This window comes from Bubalus kerabau, chromosome 1, assembly GCF_029407905.1.
Source record: "Bubalus kerabau isolate K-KA32 ecotype Philippines breed swamp buffalo chromosome 1, PCC_UOA_SB_1v2, whole genome shotgun sequence".
NCBI lineage: Eukaryota > Metazoa > Chordata > Mammalia > Artiodactyla > Bovidae > Bubalus > Bubalus kerabau.
The window spans coordinates 22,214,924-22,234,729 of NC_073624.1; the positions used below are offsets into that span (position 1 = coordinate 22,214,924).

Consider the following 19,806-nt stretch of genomic DNA (forward strand, 5'->3'; position numbering starts at 1 on the left):
TGCCAATGTAAAGAAACCTTTTCATTTATTTCTTGTTAGACAATGTGACTATCACACCAAAGCCATTTTTACTCTTGAATAAAGTGAGAATTAGAAGAAATAAACTTCAGTCATACTATGATAGATGCAGGCTTCCCCGGTGGCTCATACAGTAAAGAATCTGCCTGCGATGAGGGAGACCTTGGTTCGATCCCTAGGTTGGGAAGATGCCCTGGAGGATGGCATGACATCACACTCCAGAATTCTTGCCTGGAGAATCCCCGTGGAAGGAGGAGCCTGGCTGACTACAGTCCATGGGGTCGCAAAGAGTCAGACATGACTGAGTAACTAAGCACACATGATAGATATATATTAATAAGTGCCATCTTTCAAAACATTTGAAACCTAAAGTTAGGAATCGTTTCTTGGAGACTTAAATATTTTTCTTTTGTGTATTATTTTGCAGAAGCAGAGCATGGACATGCTTTAAAATTCCATAGTACAGAAGAGTGTATTAGGAAAGTCAGTAATTCTTTTCCCTATTTGTCATTACACTGGTCCTGCTCCAGGGGCAAACTAATTATTATTCTGTTTTTTCTACTTTTATTAGCTTTCTGTATAAAAGGAGGGAGAAGTATTTTTTACATTTATAGCCCAGGATGAATCTTGGAATCTAGCAAAATCAAGGTTTGAAATATTTTTTAATTGACCATTAGGAGAGTCCATTCTGTTTTATTATTGTTGTTGTTTTTGTTGAGGGCTTATGAGACTTATTGGATGTTACAAGAAATAAGGGTGTTAAATAGGATGGATCCTATCTCTTTCAAAGGCAAATTATCTCCAGATAATAATAAGATGAATAGTTAGAATATGGCTTAGGAGGAGGAAATGCACAATACCCTCCCATACAGAGAGTGACTCATCATCAGGAGTTTCCTCATTTTCTATAATGATTCAAGAAATTGATGAAAAGTGCTGACTCAGGTGGTAAATGAGTATTATGACCAGTGCATCCTCTCTACTCCCAGCACACTCTTTCCCACAAGTAGTACTCAGTCTTGCCCCTCTGACCTTTTTTTATCTTCCTTCAATCCCCACTGCATCATTAGCTTATTCTCCTTTTCCTCTGGTCAGGAGAAAGTGGAGTCATGGGATTATTCTCTTATTATAAGAAAAAATAACTTTGGACCATGAGATTGAATGATTGATTGTGACATCGCTTTATTAAAATGTAAGGTGCTCAGAATTGCAAAAGTAAATACACAATTTTTTTTTGGTCCCTGGAGGCACAGGGACTGGGAGTCATATTATGTGTTTGACTGTTTCCAACTGCAGCTTTTCTGAACTCCATACCCTTTTCCTGGCTCAGATGCTCAACAAGCTCCTGCTTGTGGGAAGGTGGCTCTTCTCTTTGCTACATGTTGCAAAACCTGGATCACTATTCTTATTTTTCTCTAAGTGTATATTTCAGTTTGTTATGTGTCTGGTAGTTCTGGTGCTATTCTGCTTCTTTTGTTAAGTCTGCCTTAAGATCTGACCAAGATAATTCATATTTCATAGAACTGCACTGAAGGCAACGTCTCAAGGTGTGAAATTTGAGACAAGAAAAGAAGAAAAACAGGATAATAATCCATCTCTACCTAGTTTACCCAGAAAGTTCAAACAATGTTGCTGTGCCCATACATATTTTAGATTCATATTCATTTTTTGTATGCTAGTATGTGCCTTCATACAAACACACACATACCATCTCTTTTTAATCATCCTCTAGAGTGTAGGGAGAAGGAAATTTTTAAAAAATGAAACTTTTGTATTTGTAAGAAACAGCTTATTTAACTGTTTTCATAGCAAGAATTCGAATCTCATGTGATTAAAAATGGAACCTCTTATATTTTAATAAATCATGGACATTTCTCTGCCTCTAGAAGACAGTGAAATGTATTCATCTCTATTTTATCTTCTTGTAATAAAGATTATATAAATACATTTGAAACCACTTATACTGTTGTTGATAAAAATTTGTGTCTCTACTTAATAAAGATTAAGAAAAATTATTTTTTAAATGTCCCAATCCTATTGCGTTTTGTTAATTTGAGCCTCCTGTTTTGAAGACATGGTTTACACAGTGATTGCCTCTTAATTTTTCTCAAAATAAAATTAATTTACCTTCTGGTCACTTTAATTCAGCACTTTTTACATTTCTTTGCTGTTTTTATGTTTATCCTTCTTCAGTAAAGGAGTTCTTCACTTCTCCTTTTCTTCTCTGATCAATCCAGTAAAAACTTTCCCAAAGTATCATGTCATACACTGTAAAACTCACTTTTATAATAATGTTACATATATATCTTTAGAAACCTGGATCACTATTCTTATTTTGCTCGAAGTGTATATTTCAAGCACTGATAACACAATTGGGGAGTATATGATTTGATTTCACCATTTCACCATACAATGTGCCAATGCAAAGATTAGTTCAGAATCTTTCTTTTTTCCTTTTCCCAGGGAATTCTTCCTCTCCCTGAAAAAGAAAATAATTTACAACTTGATGCTAGCAAATTTCTTTCCACCCAGAGAATGCACCCATTTTCCAAGTGGTGAGGTCAAAACAAATTTCTCATTTGGGACCCTTGAAATATATCAGATCAGATCAGATCAGATCAGTCGCTCAGTCGTGTCCGACTCTTTGCAACCCCATAAATCACAGCACACCAGGCCTCCCTGTCCATCACCAACTCCCGGAGTTCACTCAGACTCAAGTCCATTGAGTCAGTGATGCCATGTAGCCATCTCATCCTCTGTTGTCCCCTTCTCCTCCTGACCCCAATCCCTCCCAGCATCAGAGTCGTTTCCAAGGAGTCAACTCTTCGCATGAGGTGGCTGGCCAAAGTACTGGAGTTTCAGCTTTAGCATCATTCCTTCCAAAGAAATCCCAGGGCTGATCTCCTTCAGAGTGGACTGGTTGGATCTCCTTGCAGTCCAAGGGACTCTCAAGAGTCTTCTCCAACACCACAGTTCAAAAGCATCAATTCTTCAGCACTCAGCCTTCTTCACAGTCCAACTCTCACATCCATACATCACCACAGGAAAAACCATAGCCTTGACTAGACGAACCTTTGTTGGCAAAGTTATGTCTCTGCTTTTGAATATGCTATCTAGGTTGGTCATAACTTTCCTTCCAAGGAGTAAGTGTCTTTTAATTTCATGGCTGCAGTCACCATCTGTAGTGATTTTGGGGCCCAGAAAAATAAAGTCTGACACTGTTTCCACTGTTTCCCCATCTATTTCCCATGAAGTGGTGGGACCGGATGCCATGATCTTCGTTTTCTGAATGTTGAGCTTTAAGCCAACTTTTTCACTCTCCACTTTCACTTTCATCAAGAGGCTTTTGAGTTCCTCTTCACTTTCTGCCATAAGGGTGGTGTCATCTGCATATCTGAGGTTATTGATATTTCTCCCGGCAATCTTGATTCCAGCTTGTGTTTCTTCCAGTCCAGCGTTTCTCATGATGTACTCTGCATATAGGTTAAATAAATAGGGTGACAATATACAGCCTTGATGTACTTCTTTTCCTATTTGGAACCAGTCTGTTGTTCCATGTCCAGTTCTAACTGTTGCTTCCTATATTCTGGAACATTGATAGGCCAGGAAGAGACTTCATAATTAAGTGGACATTCATTAATTTTCTCCAACTCTTGGTTCAGGTTTGAATGGTCTTTTAGTTACTGAAGTCAACATGAGCACTGATCAAGGGCATGAGTAAACTACAGGGAAGAAAATTTGTAGTTCTTACAGTGAAGAATCTCCTCCCCTACTTGAGGAGAGGAGATTCTGCTGAGAGACCTGCGTTTTCTGCAAGGAGAAGCAAACACATAAGTGAAGCTGACATTTCAGTGGAGCTTCAGTTTGGGTTCTTTCTGGATCAGACCCCTCCTGATAAAAGTTTGAATGAAAAGCATATTTGGAATGTGTGTGGATAAAGGAGGGAGTGTTAATACAGGAAAGAGAATGTAGAACACAATAAAGGTCACTCTCTTAATCCAGATACTAGAGGAGGAGACTGGAGACTAACACTATTGAGTGAATCTGGTGAATGGGGAAAAATATAATGTTCAAAACTGCCTCACATTCAAGTCACAGTTGCTGGATTAGAGCAAATACTGAGACTCATTGGTTAGGGCCATCCCGGTGAGAATTCCTCAGCACTTCTGGACTGTCAGGCGAGAGCAGCAAAACGTTCAGCAGTTCTAGGAGGGAAAATTTGCACTTGCTGATTTACCATAGTTTACAAATATTCTAAGGGATATGGGAGGGGGGAAGTGATAACATTTGCTTCAAGTGGAGATGAACGGTAGAGAAATTGGTACAAAAACAATTCAACTGCCCTTGTGCAAAAAGGGATCAATCAACCAGTGCTGACAGCACAGAGAAAATTAGAGGATTTTATACTTATATATAATCTACACATATATGCATATAAAGTCCTCTTTAATCACCTGACTTCCCTGGTGGCTCAGCAGTAAAGAATCCATCTACAGTGTGGCAGATGCTGGAGACATGAGTTCAATCCCTGGGTCAGGAAGATCCCCTGGAGGAGGAAGTGGCAACCCACTCCAGTATTCTTGCCTAGAGAATTTCAGGGCAGAGGAATCTGGAGGGCTACAGTCCATGGGGTCACACAGGGTTAGATACAAATGAGCAACTGAGTACACATACGTATATAAAATATACACATATATGTATACACATGTACATATGTCTACCTATCTGTATCCATCTTCTACTCTATCCATCTATCTGTCTATCTATCTATATCTTTTGTGTGTATATGCATGAGTGCATTAAGTTATCTTATCTGTGACTTGACATTTACATTGTTGGGCTGAACCAATCTTTTAATGGATTTTTACCACCAAGTTAGAGAATTAAATAAGGGAGAGAGAAAGAGTGAGAGAAGAAGGAGATGAGGGGAGAAGTCCCTCTGATTCTAACCATTTTTATTTTGCCTTCCATACTTGGGCTAATAAGGCAAAAATGAGAAGTACAGCATGAGAGCTGGAAAGTTCCAACCACTCTGTACTAAAGGAAATAAATGAAAATTAACAAAACATAGATGGAGAGAGAGGCTTAATTTGAAATGCATCTCATGTGTGCTCTAGAGAAAGACTACCAGGGTGTCAGACATGTGACCTAGCTTTACTATACCTTACTTTTATCATTGGTAAAATAAGCATATTTATCTATCTTTATTGTTAAGTCACATTCAGGGAAAAATAAGCTAATATATGTCATGTGCTTCACGTTTGACACGAGGTAAATAACAAATATTTTTCATGATTAAAAACGGAAAATTCTGTGCAAATTTTTTTTTTTGTACTAAGTAAATTTTCCTTTGGTTTGCCCATATATTCCGTTTTCCAAGTAACTTTTTAGATGACTTTGATGTTTGAACATTAAAAAAAAACTTTCCTCTCACCTTATTTTGTGATAGTCAAATGGTCTGCATTATGAGGTTCAGTGAGAATTTCCTGTATTGCGGTTCCAGAAGCATTTTAGAAGATAGCGATTTTACTGCTTCTTGTTCATACTACACATCCTTGTCTCATCAGCAGAAGATACAAGCACATGTTGATTCACAGTTTTTCTTTTTTAAAATTTCTTCACAACTTTTGGGTTTTTGGTAGCCTCCAGCTTAGCTCCATGGACTAACCTCACTATCCTTGAACAAGCATCCACAGTGCCTTATCTGCGTCGACATTAGACAACATCTCACATGGCAGGTATGTGCAGCCCAAGTCATAAAATGAAAAAATAAAAATAACCAAAAATGTATCTCATGGGTACGGCTAATTTGGGGCAACATATTAAGAAAAAATGTGTACAGTTTTAGGTTTCTCATATATTAGCACTTTTTAATTTCATTTTTCTGATTCTTCACTCTGTCACTTAGAGATGATTTTGTGAAGTATTCTCAAAACAGATTTAAAGAGTGTATTTTGACCAGGATAGCTCTAAATTCTGATTGAGATATAAATTTACCAGGAAAATTATCCTAGGTTTTCTTACCTACCTAATGGGAGTCATGTGCTCCACCTTGTGATGCTTATGTTGTTGTTACCAAAATAAGTTTGTTATCAATATATCAGGGTTATCCTGGTGGCTCAGACAGTAAAGAGTCTGCCTACAATGAGGGAAACCCATGTTCAATCCCTGGGTTGGGAAGATCCCCCAGAAAAGGGAATGGCACCCACTCCAGTGTTCTTACCTGGATAATTCCATGGACTGAGGATACAAGTGAGCCACAGTCCGTGGGGTCGCAAAGAGTTGAGTCCATAAAATGGAACTTAGTGCCTGCTTGTCTCTTTTTACTACAGATCTCTAAGCTTCTTTTCAAATTAAAAAGTAAATGGTAAATACATTGTACTGAGACAGAACTGATAAAGAAGAAAAGGTACTGAAAATCTCAATGAAGAACAAAGTACATCATATTGAAATATTGGTATTGGATAGAGTTCTCAATGGACTGTCTTCATTTTCAAACATTTTACTGGCAAAATGGGTTATCAAACCAAAGAACTTTTTGGATTCTCTCACTGGTTTCTGCCTTTAAGAACTCCTGTACTTGATCTTTAAATCATTATCCCATCTTTCTTTATAGCTTTTCAGACCACTGCATGGAGGTTGATCTCTGGGGTCTTAGGAGTAATATGCCTTGTGTTGATGGCTGCTTTGGGAGTTCTGTTAAAAAATTGTAAGTTTTTCTAGTCAAGCCTATATAAAAAGATCAAAATTGTGATAAAACTATCTTACAATAAAAGTTTGATTTTTCTAATGTGGAGTATTTTGTTATTTCATAAAACAGTGTCTGATAAAGTAAATTTCTAATCATTTCTTCCAGCACTTACTAAACAAAGTGTTCAGCCTGGACCCTCCTCAGATCTTCAGGAAGGTAGAGTTCCTACTTTGGAAATCTTTCTTGTTGATAAAGAATAAAATAAGCAGTTTCCTGTTTTTCTCACACAGAAGCTTGATGGAATATTATAGTCATCAAAACTTGCCTGCTTGTTGTAGGATAGTCTTCTTTCATTGTTTACATAAGAATTTATTAAATTTCATCAAATAAATATTATTTGTATATTTAAATAATAAGGAAAATATTACCCTGAAAAAAATTTTCCAATGTTAAGTGTTCATGTTTAAGTAGCAAATAAAAAATACATTATATTTTTATATTTATATTATATATATACATGATACTTACATTAAAGTAAATACTATAGCCAATCCTAATTACCTCATTGTGTTTGTTTATAACCCTCTTTACCTTTACCTCTGCTTCTTCTATAACTCAGAAAACAGCATGAAGATTTTTGCAGTTCTAAACCCTACTTAACACTTAACCTGTGAAAGTCAGCTCCAAGACCTAGCTGTTGTTTTTGTTTTTTTTTTCTCAAACACTCTCCAAGTTGTTTTACTATCTTCTTTGTTCATATAGCATCTTCATTCATACCTTTTTTTTCCTGAACATTTTCCTGGCTTTATTGAGATACAGTTGACAAATGATGTTGTATAAGTTTAATGTCTGCAATGTGTTGATTTGATATACTTATTACTATAATATTATTACCACTGTAGCACTAGCTAGTACCTCCATCATGTAACACAGCTATCATTTCTGTTTGTGGTAAAAACATTTAAGAACTACTCCTGCAGCAATTCACGAGTATTTATACCACAATACTGTTAGCTCTAGTTATAATGGTGTGCAGTAGATTCCCAGAATGAATTCATCTTCTAACTGAAAGCTTCTATTTTTTTTTTGTTTTTGTTTTTGGCCTCACCTCACAGCTTTTGGGATTTTAGTTCCACTATCACAGATTGGATCCAGGTACTCAGCAGTGAAAGCATTGAGTTTTAACCACTGGACCACCAGGAAATTTCCAAGTACATTTTGACCAACATCTCCCTATTTTCCCCATATCTCAGCCCTTGTTAACCACCATTCTACTCTACACCTTCAAAATTATTTATTTGACAAAGATTTGAGTGCCTGCCATGTCATAGAACTTTTATCACCGAGGATGGTCAATACTGAAGACACGATCACTAATATATTGGGTGGTCAGACTTCTGGCTAATCATTTTATTTATCATCATTTTGAAAATAAAATATGCAGAATTTTTCTCTCAGAAAATATGCTATAATTCTTTCTTCCTTTTAATACTTCTTTCATCTAGTTTACTTTTAATTACATAGAAAAAATCAGCTTTGGATCACTGCCTTAAAAAGGGTTTTTCTAATCACCTCACATCGTACAATCTGCTATACTGTTTATTTGAACACAGTGAATTTATTGTGTATACTTACCCAGATTAGCATTAAAAATAGTTCATAAAGACTAAAATGTATGCAATTCTCTATCTCTAGAATATAATCTCCATGAAGAAGAAGAGTCATGTCTGGGTTGTTCAGGTAAATATCTGCTGATGTGTATTGTATGCAGTAAATTCTCAAAGAATATTTGTAGACACAATTAATAAAAAACAAATGCTTTTTGAATGAGAAAGCACTAAAAAGAAACTGGATCTCCAATGTCATCAAGTCATATTTTATTTTTTCTCTTAGGATCTGGCTGCTATTCTTGCCAAGAAAAGTGGATTGGCTACCAATGCAACTGTTATTTTGTTTCTAATGAATTTAAAACATGGAAAGACAGTAGGGATTTTTGTGTTTCTCATAATTCCAGTCTACTTCAGATACAAACCAGAAATGAACTGGTAAGTATTTAATTCTTATTTTCTACATTTTATTTGACCCAGAAAAATATATTATCTATACTTTGATTCAAGTCTTTAATCAGATAGTAAATGTATGATTATATTTGAACTAATTTCCTATACTTTGAAACCACCATAAAATTGAGCCAAACTTTCTCTAAGGTTTACATTATAGGAGTGTTGACAAGTAAAATATAAGAAACTGTTTAGAGAGTATTCAAAGAAGAAATAATAGGTCATTAGTTTTATTCCAAAAACTTTAAACTTTTAGTTCTTTAAGTGAATTTATAACTGATTTTGTAATTATACAACATTTGCTATCACTCGGGTATAATGTGAAATGAATATGTAGAATATTATAAAATAATAACCCAACTCAATAAAAAGTTCTGTAGCTTTCTGGAGAAACTGTGGTAAAGATTTATCCCTCCAGATGCGGTTGATTTGGGATCAGATTTGATTACTGATCCCATCTGAAGGAAGTGTTCCATGAAAACTCTCACACCCTTTATGACATCTTTCATTCCTTCAAGAAGTGAGATTTTTGTGTTTTTTTTTTTTCCTCAATAAATGAATAGGCTTGATGAATGAGAAATAGTAGGCATGTGACTGACTCCTTTTCCCAAATTAGAAGTTAAAAATGATTTTAGTGGGTATAATTGAAAAACTGATGTGGACACTGGCCCCCTTAAAAGTACATGATTCCTAGAGTAGATTCAAAATAGATTAATATGTTGGTCTCTGTTTCCATGCAGGCTTTTATGAAGTTCAGTACCAGTTTTTACTGGATTGGGCTTTCTTACGATGAAGAACATCATGACTGGTTGTGGGAGGACAATTCTACTCTCTCCCGAGATCTGTAAGTTTCTGGTACCAAAACCTTTTTTCCTGTTCTTTTTGAGTTTATCCTCATATCTGATCAGAGAATTGAATATCCAGGACCATTATAACTAAGGTATCCTATTTTGGGCATGAAACTATAAAAAAAGAGAATAGATACAACATAATAAAATTTTTAACCACATCCACAACATCCAAGTGTTTGCTCAAGAGCTTTCAACATATGGTTTTGTTTCCTGCCTTGGTACAAGCACTTGGATATGTATACATATGTACAGATTCTCACATGTATGAAAGCAGTCCGGAGAAAACAGTATGTCCATTATTTTTCTTATTCTGGTGGAGACTGATATTCTCAGCATTGACCCATGTTTCAAATATTCTGGGTTTATTTCCTGTATATTTATAAGCTTCAAATCTCATTTTCATTCTTAAATATGAGATTTAACAGCATCATACATTGAGAAATTTTATAATCTGATTTTTTCTTGGACTAGACTTAGTTAATACATCTTTAATTAACATAGAAGCAAAGAAAAACACATATCAAAATCATTAAAAATAACAACAAAACCAAAAAATCCCCAATCTCAATGCTATTGATTATTGAGCATACTGTGTTTTGGTAACATTGTACTCTGAAATTGTGAAAAATGACTTGAATGAAGAAGATAATGACTCAAGATGTAATATCTCATTCAAATGCTTTTAAATGTTCCCTAATTCTATCATTTAGCAAGAACAGCATCCTTGAACGTTTTCATTTCCTGTTCTTGTATATTAAAATTTTCTTCTTCATTGCAGACTTCCTTTCTTTAAATCTGTAAATCCAAAGAACTGCATTATGTATATCCCAAGAGGAAGGATTTTGGATGCACACTGTGAAAAGAAGTTTCGTTATATCTGTAAACAACAGCTTATTTAGATGTTTCTTGGGGCAGAATGTTGTGCAATGGAGATTCAGTATTACTTAGAATGGTTACAAATTGTATTACCTACCTCTGGCATCTTTAAAATTTCCCAAATTGTGTTTTATCAATCATATACTTTTCATGTATTTGAAAATATATATTTAAATTTTTTATCACTATACAATTGGTATATAACATTATGTTAGTTTTAGGTATACAACATAACAATAACTAAGACAGTATGCCTAATTCATCAACATATATAGTTACAATTTAAAATTTTGCCCTGTGTTTTAAAATTGATGAAATTTGTGTACCTACACCTGAAATTATAGAGTTAAGATAAATAATTTAATGATTGTTCAATGTATATGGTATGGATTTAACAATTTATGCATCTATTTTTGGAAATTCTCTCTGCTGAAATTTAAATAAAACTTAATTCAGGCCAAACAATATATATTAACATCATATTAGTTCTTTGTATGGTGTGCTAAATTGGAAAGTCCCATCCTCATCTTTTTTCCTCTGAAAGTAAAAATAATTTTAGTGTTTGTTTTAAGTTTTTGGTGAATATCTATTCATCTATAAGTTCTAATTTAGACCTGAAAGTGCCATATAATAATTTCTTCATATGTATCATAAGGGTTAAGTAACACATTTGTGTGTCTTATCTTGATGCTACCAAGTTCTGCAGAACAATTGGAAAGTTATATCCAAGTATGTGATCTTACAAGATTGCCTTCACATTTTCCAAGGGGAAGGGGAACCCAAGCTCTGATCACATGAATATACAGTCTTATTTTTTTGTTTTTTCAAGTATCTTTCTTGCCTTATGCTTCAGATCAGATCAGATCAGATCAGTCTCTCAGTCATGTCCGACTCTTTGCAACCCCATGAATCGTAGCACACCAGGCCTCCCTGTCCATCACCAACTCCCGGAGTTCACTGAGACTCACGTCCATCGAGTCAGTGATGCCATCCAGCCATCTCATCCTCTGTCATCCCCTTCTCCTCTTGCCCCCAATCCCTCCCAGCATCTGACAGTAGAAAAAGCCACTCTTACATGTGCATTTAAGATTTCAATTTCTGATCAATCCCCAAAATCTTTTCCTAAATGGCATGTGATAAAATACTGGACATTTAGTATTTAAGAGGACAGGGAGAAAGCAGGCTTTTTTATTGAGGGGTTTCTGAGTGGGTCAGTGAAGGGAAGGGAACATGATGAGTTGTGATGCTTGTGACCTGAATAGGTTTTTTTCCGACCTCAGAAATATCAAAACCCAATTCCCTCTTTTAAAAAATAACTGTTGAATATACATCTAAAGAAATTTGTACTGACATCTCTATTTGTTCTCTTCCTTTGTATTTCAATAAAATGATTATAATTAAGAGCTCAAGGTTGATTTTCAAAATACAAAGAGTCAGGAAGAGATAAGAACCTCTCATGTTTTATTTCTCAAAATACAAATACTGGATGCTTGGGGCTGGTGCTCTGGGACGACCCAGAGGGATGGAATGGGGAGGGAGGAGGGAGGAGGGTTCAGGAAGGGGAACACATGTATACCTGTGGCGGATTCATTTTGATATTTGGCAAAACTAATACAATTATGTAAAGTTTAAAAATAAAATAAAATTAAAAAAAAACAAATATAATAGTAATACAACTTGATAGCTGTAACATCTTTCAGGTATTTAACTTGGACATGCATTGCACTTTCTACATATTTAAAATGTTTTGCCTTTGCTGTCTGTGTCATTTTTTAACTATAGTTTTAAAATTGCATTTATAAAGATCAGAATAGACAAGATTATTAAGAAAACAGTTTTCTCTTCCAATTGTCCAATCAATCTGTCCTCCTCCCACACAAAAAAATTTCCTCTGAGTATTTTGCTTGTTTGTTTGTTTTTCCTAAGGAGAAAAAAATGAAGGAAATATATTTCTGCATAGGATATGTATAGATCTATGTTTATTTTCTATGCAGGAAATAATAGAATTTTCATAATTTTTGTGAAGGATGAATATCAACTGTGTTCTTGTAGCCACATTCAGGCATGGGTTGAAAATGCTATTTTAACATCATCACTCTATGAGTTTTACATAGTTCAATCTTTTTTTTTTTAAACTGAGAACTCATGAAAATTTATTACACTATCGCAAGAGCAATGAGGAAACAGAAGGTGTTAAATGTTACAGATTATATCTAATTTCAAAGAATAATCTATTTCAAAGTTGTCTTCACTGAGGAAGGAAAATTCCTGTTGCCTATTAAAGATATTAAAGATTTTAAAGATATTAAAGCTATTAAAGATAGCTCAGAGGTTTTCTTCAGCTCCCATATCATATCCATATCATCCCATATCATATCCATATCATCAGCTCCTATATCCCATATCATTTCAGCTCCCATATCATTTCAGACTGGGAGCTAACTGAGGTTCAGATAATGAACTCCTTATTGCAAAATTCAGACTTAAATTGAAAAAAGTAGGGAAAACCACTAGACCATTCAGGCATGACCTAAATCAAATCCCTTACAATTATACAGTGGAAGTTAGAAATAGATTCAAGGGATTAGATCTGACAGACAGAGTGCCTGAAGAACTATGGATGGAGGTTCGTGATATTGCATAGGAGGCAGTGATCAAGACCATCCACAAGAAAAAGAAATGCAAAAAAGCAAAATGGCTGTCTGAGGAGGCCTTACAAAGAGCTGTGGAAAGAAGAAAAGCTAAAAGCAAAGGAAAAAATGGAAGATATACCCATTTGAATGCAGAGTTTCAAAGGATGGAGAGAGAAGAAAACCTTCTTAAGTGATCAGTGCAAAGAAATAGAGCAAAACAATAGAATGGGAAAGATTAGAGATTGCTTCAAGAAAAACTAGAGATTCTAAGGGAATATTTTGTGCTTAGATGGGCTCAATAAAGGACAGAAATGGAATGGACCTAACAGAAGCAGAAGATATTAAGAAGAGGTGGCAAGAATACACAGATGAACTGTACAAAAAAGATCGTCATGACCCAGATAATCACGATGGTGTGATCACTCCCCTAGAGCCAGACATCCTGGAATGCAAAGTCAAGTGTGTCTTAGGACGCATCACCACAAACAAAGCTAGTGAAGGTGATGGAATTCCAGTTGAGCTATTTCAAATCCTAAAAGATGATGCTGTGAAAGTGCTGCACTCAAATGCCAGCAAATTTGGAAAACTCAGCAGTGGCCACAGGACTGGAAAAGGTCAGTTTCCATTCCAATCCCAAAGAAAGGCAATAACAAATAATTTTCAAACTACCACAAGATTGCACTCATCTCACATGCTAGCAAAGTAATGCTCAAAATGCTCCAAGCCAGACTTCAACAGTACATGAACCATGAGCTTCCAGATGTTCAAACTGGATTTAGAAAGGCAGAGAACCAGAGATCAAATTACTAACATCTGTTGGACCATCGATAAAGCACAAGGGTTCCGGAAAAACATCTAATTCTGCTTTACTGACTATGCCAAAACCTTTGACTATGTGGATCACAACAAACTGCGAAAAATTCTTAGGTTCGATGCAGGATACAGGAAGCTTGGGGCTGGTGCACTGGGATAACCCAGAGGGATGGTATGGGGAGGGATGTGGGAGGGGGGTTCAGGATGGGGAACATGTGTACACCCGTGGCGGATGCATGTTGATGTATGGCAAAACCAATACAATATTGTAAAGTAAAATAAAATAAAAAGAGATGGGAATACCAGACCATCTGACCTGCCTATGTCTCTTTTGGGCTTCTCTGGAGGGTCAGATGGTAAAGAATCTGCCTGCAATGCAGGAGACCTGGGTTGGATCCCTGGGTTGGGAAAATCCCCTGTAGGAGGGCATGGCAACCCACTCCAGTATTCTTGCCTGGGGAATCCCCACAGACAGAGAAGCCTGGTGGGCTACAGCCCATGGAGTCGCAAAGAGTTGGACACGACTAAGTGACTAAGCACAGCACTCTTTTAATTGTTTCCCTGATGAGGTTAGGTCTCCCCATAATAATCTGTCTTTTGGTTACCTGAGAGTTGACTAATTTGGAACTTTAACTACATCTGAAAAACAGCTTTATTTTTGCCATTTAATGGAATCTAATTATAGCAGCATCCCATCATATTCACAAATCCCCCCTGTAACTTAGTTGGAAGAGATTATATAGGTGCACACCAGGGAGTGAATACTCTGAGGGTCATTTTAGAGCTCTGCTACCACAACAATTTATCCCCCCAAACTACACTGTAACTGCTACTCCATTGTTTATTGAATTTATATACTGCCCTTTGATTCCTGATAACTAAGAATTTAGTTCACATGTGTCATGATAAGTGATCTTTTTAATTGCAATATGTTACCTCTAAATTCTTCTATTGTTGTTGAGTCCCCAAATTGTCTGACTCTTTTTCGAACCCATAGACTGTAGCCAGTCAGGCTCCTTTGTCCATGGGATTTCCCAGGTAAGAATACTGGAGTGGGTTGCCATTTCCTTCTCCGGGGGATCTTTCCAACATAGGGATTGAACCCACATCTCTTACACTGGCAGATCAATTCTTTACCACTGAGCTGCCATGGAAGTGACATCTAAATCTGCTTAATGAAAATAGAGTTATTCTACAGCTGGACTCTTTGCTTACCTCCAGAGAGACTTGAGAATTGTTTTTTAGCTGTTGGCCATGATAAGGGCAATTAGTTAACCAACCAAGTAATTAATTAATTCATGACTAATGATGAATTTTTTAAAGCTCAGAATTCCTGAGTGGAATGTATGACGAATTTGTTTATTGATACCGTAAGCTTGAAGTATGGAGAAGGCAATGGCACCCCACCCCAGTACTCTTGCTGGGAAAATCCCATGGATGGAGGAGCCTGGTAGGCTGCAGTCCATGGGGTCGCTAAGAGTCGGACACGACTGAACGGCTTCACTTTCACTTTTCACTTTCATGCATTGGAGAAGGAGATGGCAACCCACTCCAGTGTTCTTGCCTGGAGAATCCCAGGGACGGAGGAGCCTAGTGGGCTGCCGTCTATGGGGTCTCACAGAGTCGGACATGACTGAAGTGACTTAGCAGCTTAGCAAGCTTGAAGTAATGAGTTAGATATTTAATCTTCACCATGTGAACAGTCTCAGCAGAAAACTTCTGCCTGAGCTGTCCTGTAACCAAGTTTCCACACACATCCATCAGTACAAATACTAGCAGTTTCATCCAGAGAGATGATGAATCATATCTTCAGACAAATAATAACATTGGGTAGCTTGTTTCTGGACGTTTCTTTGAATTATCTTTCTCCTGTTGTCTTATATTCACTGCCTTTATTAAAAGCTTTATGTGAGTATTCTCATTGGAGCCTTCAATTTGTTTCAATTATCTAAACCTGGAAATCTTTGGAACATTTAAACCAACTTTTTCATTTCCATAATTTTGGAACTTTTGAAACATCTTTTATCCTAGTGTAGGGGTTGGAAAACTTTCTCTAAAGAACTGGATAGTAAATATTTTCAACATTGTAAGTTAGTCTCTGTTGAAACTTCTCAACTCTGTGATTTGTAGTGCAAAAGAATACATAAATTAATAGTTTGACTGCATTACAAAAGCCCTTTATTTTCAAAGACAAATGGTTGGACAAATGTTCACCAACCCCTGTCAAAACGTGTAAAAGGAGACTATATGGACATCAGTGCTACTCTGCACTTCACTTCATCCTTTTCCTGGTTGTATCTTACCAGTTGTAAATGTACTTACAAATATTGCTGTATAAAATCAGTTGTATCTTATTAATATCAGTTTGTACTACCTATTAGAAAACCTGCATTATAAATCCAATGTGACAATCTTCCTCTGTATGTTTTTACTTTATTGAGCACAATAAAATGGTTAGACTTGCATTTTTTCCAGCCATCAAAAGCTCCTTTTGTTTGTTAAAACACTAAACAATAACACAGTGAGGCTATAAGAAAGCAAATGCATATATGGAGAACATAGCCACCTCAGGTTATCATGTTAGAATGCTCATTCACTGCGAACTCATGAATCTTCCATACAGGCTTTTAAAGGTTATGAGTGTGGAATAGATTTGAAGTAAAGATCTGAAAGAAAGAGTACTGTAGTAAGTACTACCAAATCCTCAGTTTTATATAGCAAAGATGGTTGCTTGATTCCAAATATCCCTCAAACTTCCCTCTCATTTGTAAAAGCAATAAAGGAAACAAATAAAATGATAAAAGATCCATGTTCTTTCATCATCTTCATAGACAGAGCACCACAACCAACAAATTATCTCTAGGTAGAAATACAACAATATTGAAGAGTTCTTGCTCCAGTCTACCACTGAATGCTTATGGTGCTGGTTAGGGAAATTAGTCCTTAAAATTGTCTATGAGAAAGTGAAAATAGAGAACATAGCTTAAGTGTAGACACAATGAACCTATAAAGATAAACCTGCAACAATAAGTTCCAAAGTACTTAACAAAGGTTGAGACTCGGCAGTTTATAAAACTGGAAAAAGGTTTGAAATGGAAGACAAGAAGTGAGAAATTTGGGAAAGCATTTTTTTTTCCTTAGTATTTTTTTTTCCTATTATCTGAGAAACAGGTAATACACATAGGGTGATATCTCGTAGAGCTGTGAGTACAAAAGCAAAGATTTAATTTGGAGGATTTAAGAATACTGAGGAAATGAAAGACAATAAAGACATCCCTTTGGCCTCCCTACTTCTATCGCAATATACCATCCAGGAAGGAAACTGTCAAGAATAGGGCAGAACTGACAGAAGAGGGAGCTCTCTAACTAGAAACCTTAACCATTAAATAAATGCACTTGTGCTCAGTCTCTCAGCATTGCCCTACTCTTTGCAAGCCCAAGAACAGTAGCCCTCCAGACTCCTCAGTCCATGAAATTTTCTAGGCAAGAATACTGAGGCGGGTAGCCAATTCCCTATTCCAGGGGATCTTCCCAATTCAGGGATCCAGCCTGCATCTCTTGAGTCTCCTGTATTGGCAGGCGGATTCTTTATCACTGTTGCCACTTGGGAAGTTCTATTAGATGAATAGGAGTAGAAAAAACAGATTTCACCTATATAAGCCACTTTAAAAATTCAAGAATGTGAAATATAATATTTTTACCTACAAAAAGTCATCCACCTAAAAAAAGGAAACAACCATAAAGCTAAAGAAGACTATATATGTCCCGCAAATTAAATTAGATATTTTCATACAGTCATGAAAAAAAATGCACACACAAAAAATATTGACATAAAGCAGAAGTTAATGATGCTCAGAAAAGCAACAGAAAGCTAAAAGCAAAGAGATGAATTAAGATTTATAAGGTAAAAGGAAGCAAAAAGAAAGCAATGGTTGAAATCCTGATACTATGTACCTTTGAGAATTAAATGACAAAGAAAGCCATTTTATAATGATAAAAACCAAATGCTACCGTGAAGATAAAATAATTCTGAATTCATCTAGGAAATAACAATGACTATATAATATAAAAATTCTAGGAAATGAAGGAAGAAATACATAGTAATGTGTTCACAAAAAGTGACTTAACAGGTCACTCTGAATATAAAACAGAAAGTTTGGACAAAAAATAAGCTATATTACAGATGATCTAAGTGATGTAGTAAATGTGGTAGATATTCTGGAGACAAATTGACCACTATACACTGATAATATAAAATATACCTTCCTTCTAAATGTACCTGAAACATCTGCAAAAATTGAATATATAGAACTCTTGAAAAAGTAAAGAGGTATAGATACTTCCTTAACTCGATAAAGTACATATACACACTTGTGTGTGTGTAGGTAAATGTGTGTATGTGTGTCTGTGTATTCTAAAGTTAGAATTTTACTTGTAGAAATCTAATGAAAAAAGTGTAAAAATTTCCTGAAACACAAAAAAATAGGCTTCAAAAATATAAAGCTATTTTCTGGTTTAGGTTAAGACCTTTTATTAAGTTAATTTATAAATTTGAAGTGATACCAATAAAAATCCAATGACAGATGGATCAAGTTGACACTGAAGTTGACACTGAAGTTCATACGGGAAACTTAGCACATAAAATGTATATACAGTCAATATGACTGTAAAAGTATAGTTATGAGGAAGTACTAAACCTACTAATTATTAAAACATACCTCAAAAGCCTCCAGGTAAAACAGCGTCCTTGGTAATGACACACAAATAGGCAGACCAAAGGAATAGAACAGAAAGGCCAGAAAGAGTCTCAATTTATCAATACGTATAGAAATTTAGATTGCAATAAAGATGGTGTCCTCAAATCATAGACTTTTAAATAGATACTATTATTTGGAAAACTAGGTAGGCATTTGTAAAAGGTTAAAATTAGATATATGTGCAGCTAGAATTACTCAGAGTACAACCTTCAATTACATTAAGAGAAAGATAACTTTCCAAAAAGGATTTTGTTAAGTAACAGTGATAAAGTAATGGAGGTTTAAAGTCTCTAGAGGTTTAGACAAAGTTTAATTTGAATTCTCAGTCAAATTCTGACTATATTTGAAGTTTCAAGCAAATTATTTTATTATCAGAGCCTCAATTTTTAATGTACATAGTGGGACTATCTACCTGTGGATTTGCTGAGAAATTAAAAAAAAAAAAAAAAAAGCACCTTAAAAGTAAGCGTACAAAACAGAAGTGAGAACATAGTTGATGCTCAGTTAAGATCCGCTGGAGGAGGAAATGGCAACCCTCTCCAGTATTCTTGCCTGAAACATTCCATGGACAGAGGCACCTGGTGGGCTACAGTCCATGGGGTCGTAAAGAGTTGAACACAACTGAGCGATGAGCAACTATGCACACAGCTGTTTTCTTGCTCTGGATTTTCTAGGCTCCTTTCCGATGTTGCTTAGAGGTGCTAACAGAGATAGAGAAGAAAATGTAAGAATAATCTCACTGAAGAATAAAGTACTCCACTTAAAAATCATGGAGTTAGGGGCTTGAAAAGAACATCGTCCTTTTCCAATGTTTTGTTGCACAAACGACTACATACAAATAAATGACCTAAAGGTTAAGAGATACATTTAAATATTTACTACAAGGATCCTTTTGAATCCTCCCTTGCTAGTTTCCACTTTTAAGATCTCCCTCCCTTGACTTTGTGGATCACAACAAACAATGGAAAATTGCTAAAGAGATGGGAATACCAGACCACTGACCTGCCTCCTGAGAAATCTGTATGCGGGTCAAGAAGCAACAGTTAGAACCAGACATGGAACAACAGACTGGTTCAAAATCGGGAAAGGACTATGTCAAGGCTGTAT

General features: G+C 35.8%; 1 protein-coding gene across 1 annotated transcript; it reads left to right on the forward strand.

The window, feature by feature from the left end:
* The first annotated feature begins 5,749 nt into the window (after positions 1–5,749).
* Positions 5,750–11,141, forward strand: LOC129630433 (natural killer cells antigen CD94). The gene is made up of 7 exons (XM_055551288.1): positions 5,750–5,756; positions 6,635–6,727; positions 6,875–6,925; positions 8,405–8,449; positions 8,603–8,754; positions 9,510–9,613; positions 10,399–11,141. Exons 1-7 carry the CDS (start codon positions 5,750–5,752, stop codon positions 10,517–10,519), a joined length of 573 nt encoding a protein of 190 aa, XP_055407263.1. The 3' UTR covers positions 10,520–11,141.
* The last annotated feature ends 8,665 nt before the right edge of the window (positions 11,142–19,806 follow it).

What these genes read in the sequence shown, in the direction of transcription:
- LOC129630433 (XM_055551288.1), top strand. An exon ending in CTCCTCAGATCTTCAGGAAG is followed by an intron (nt 6,926 to 8,404) that starts GTAGAGTTCCTA and finishes CTCTATCTCTAG; the next exon opens with AATATAATCTCCATGAAGAA. An exon ending in TACAAACCAGAAATGAACTG is followed by an intron (nt 8,755 to 9,509) that starts GTAAGTATTTAA and finishes GTTTCCATGCAG; the next exon opens with GCTTTTATGAAGTTCAGTAC.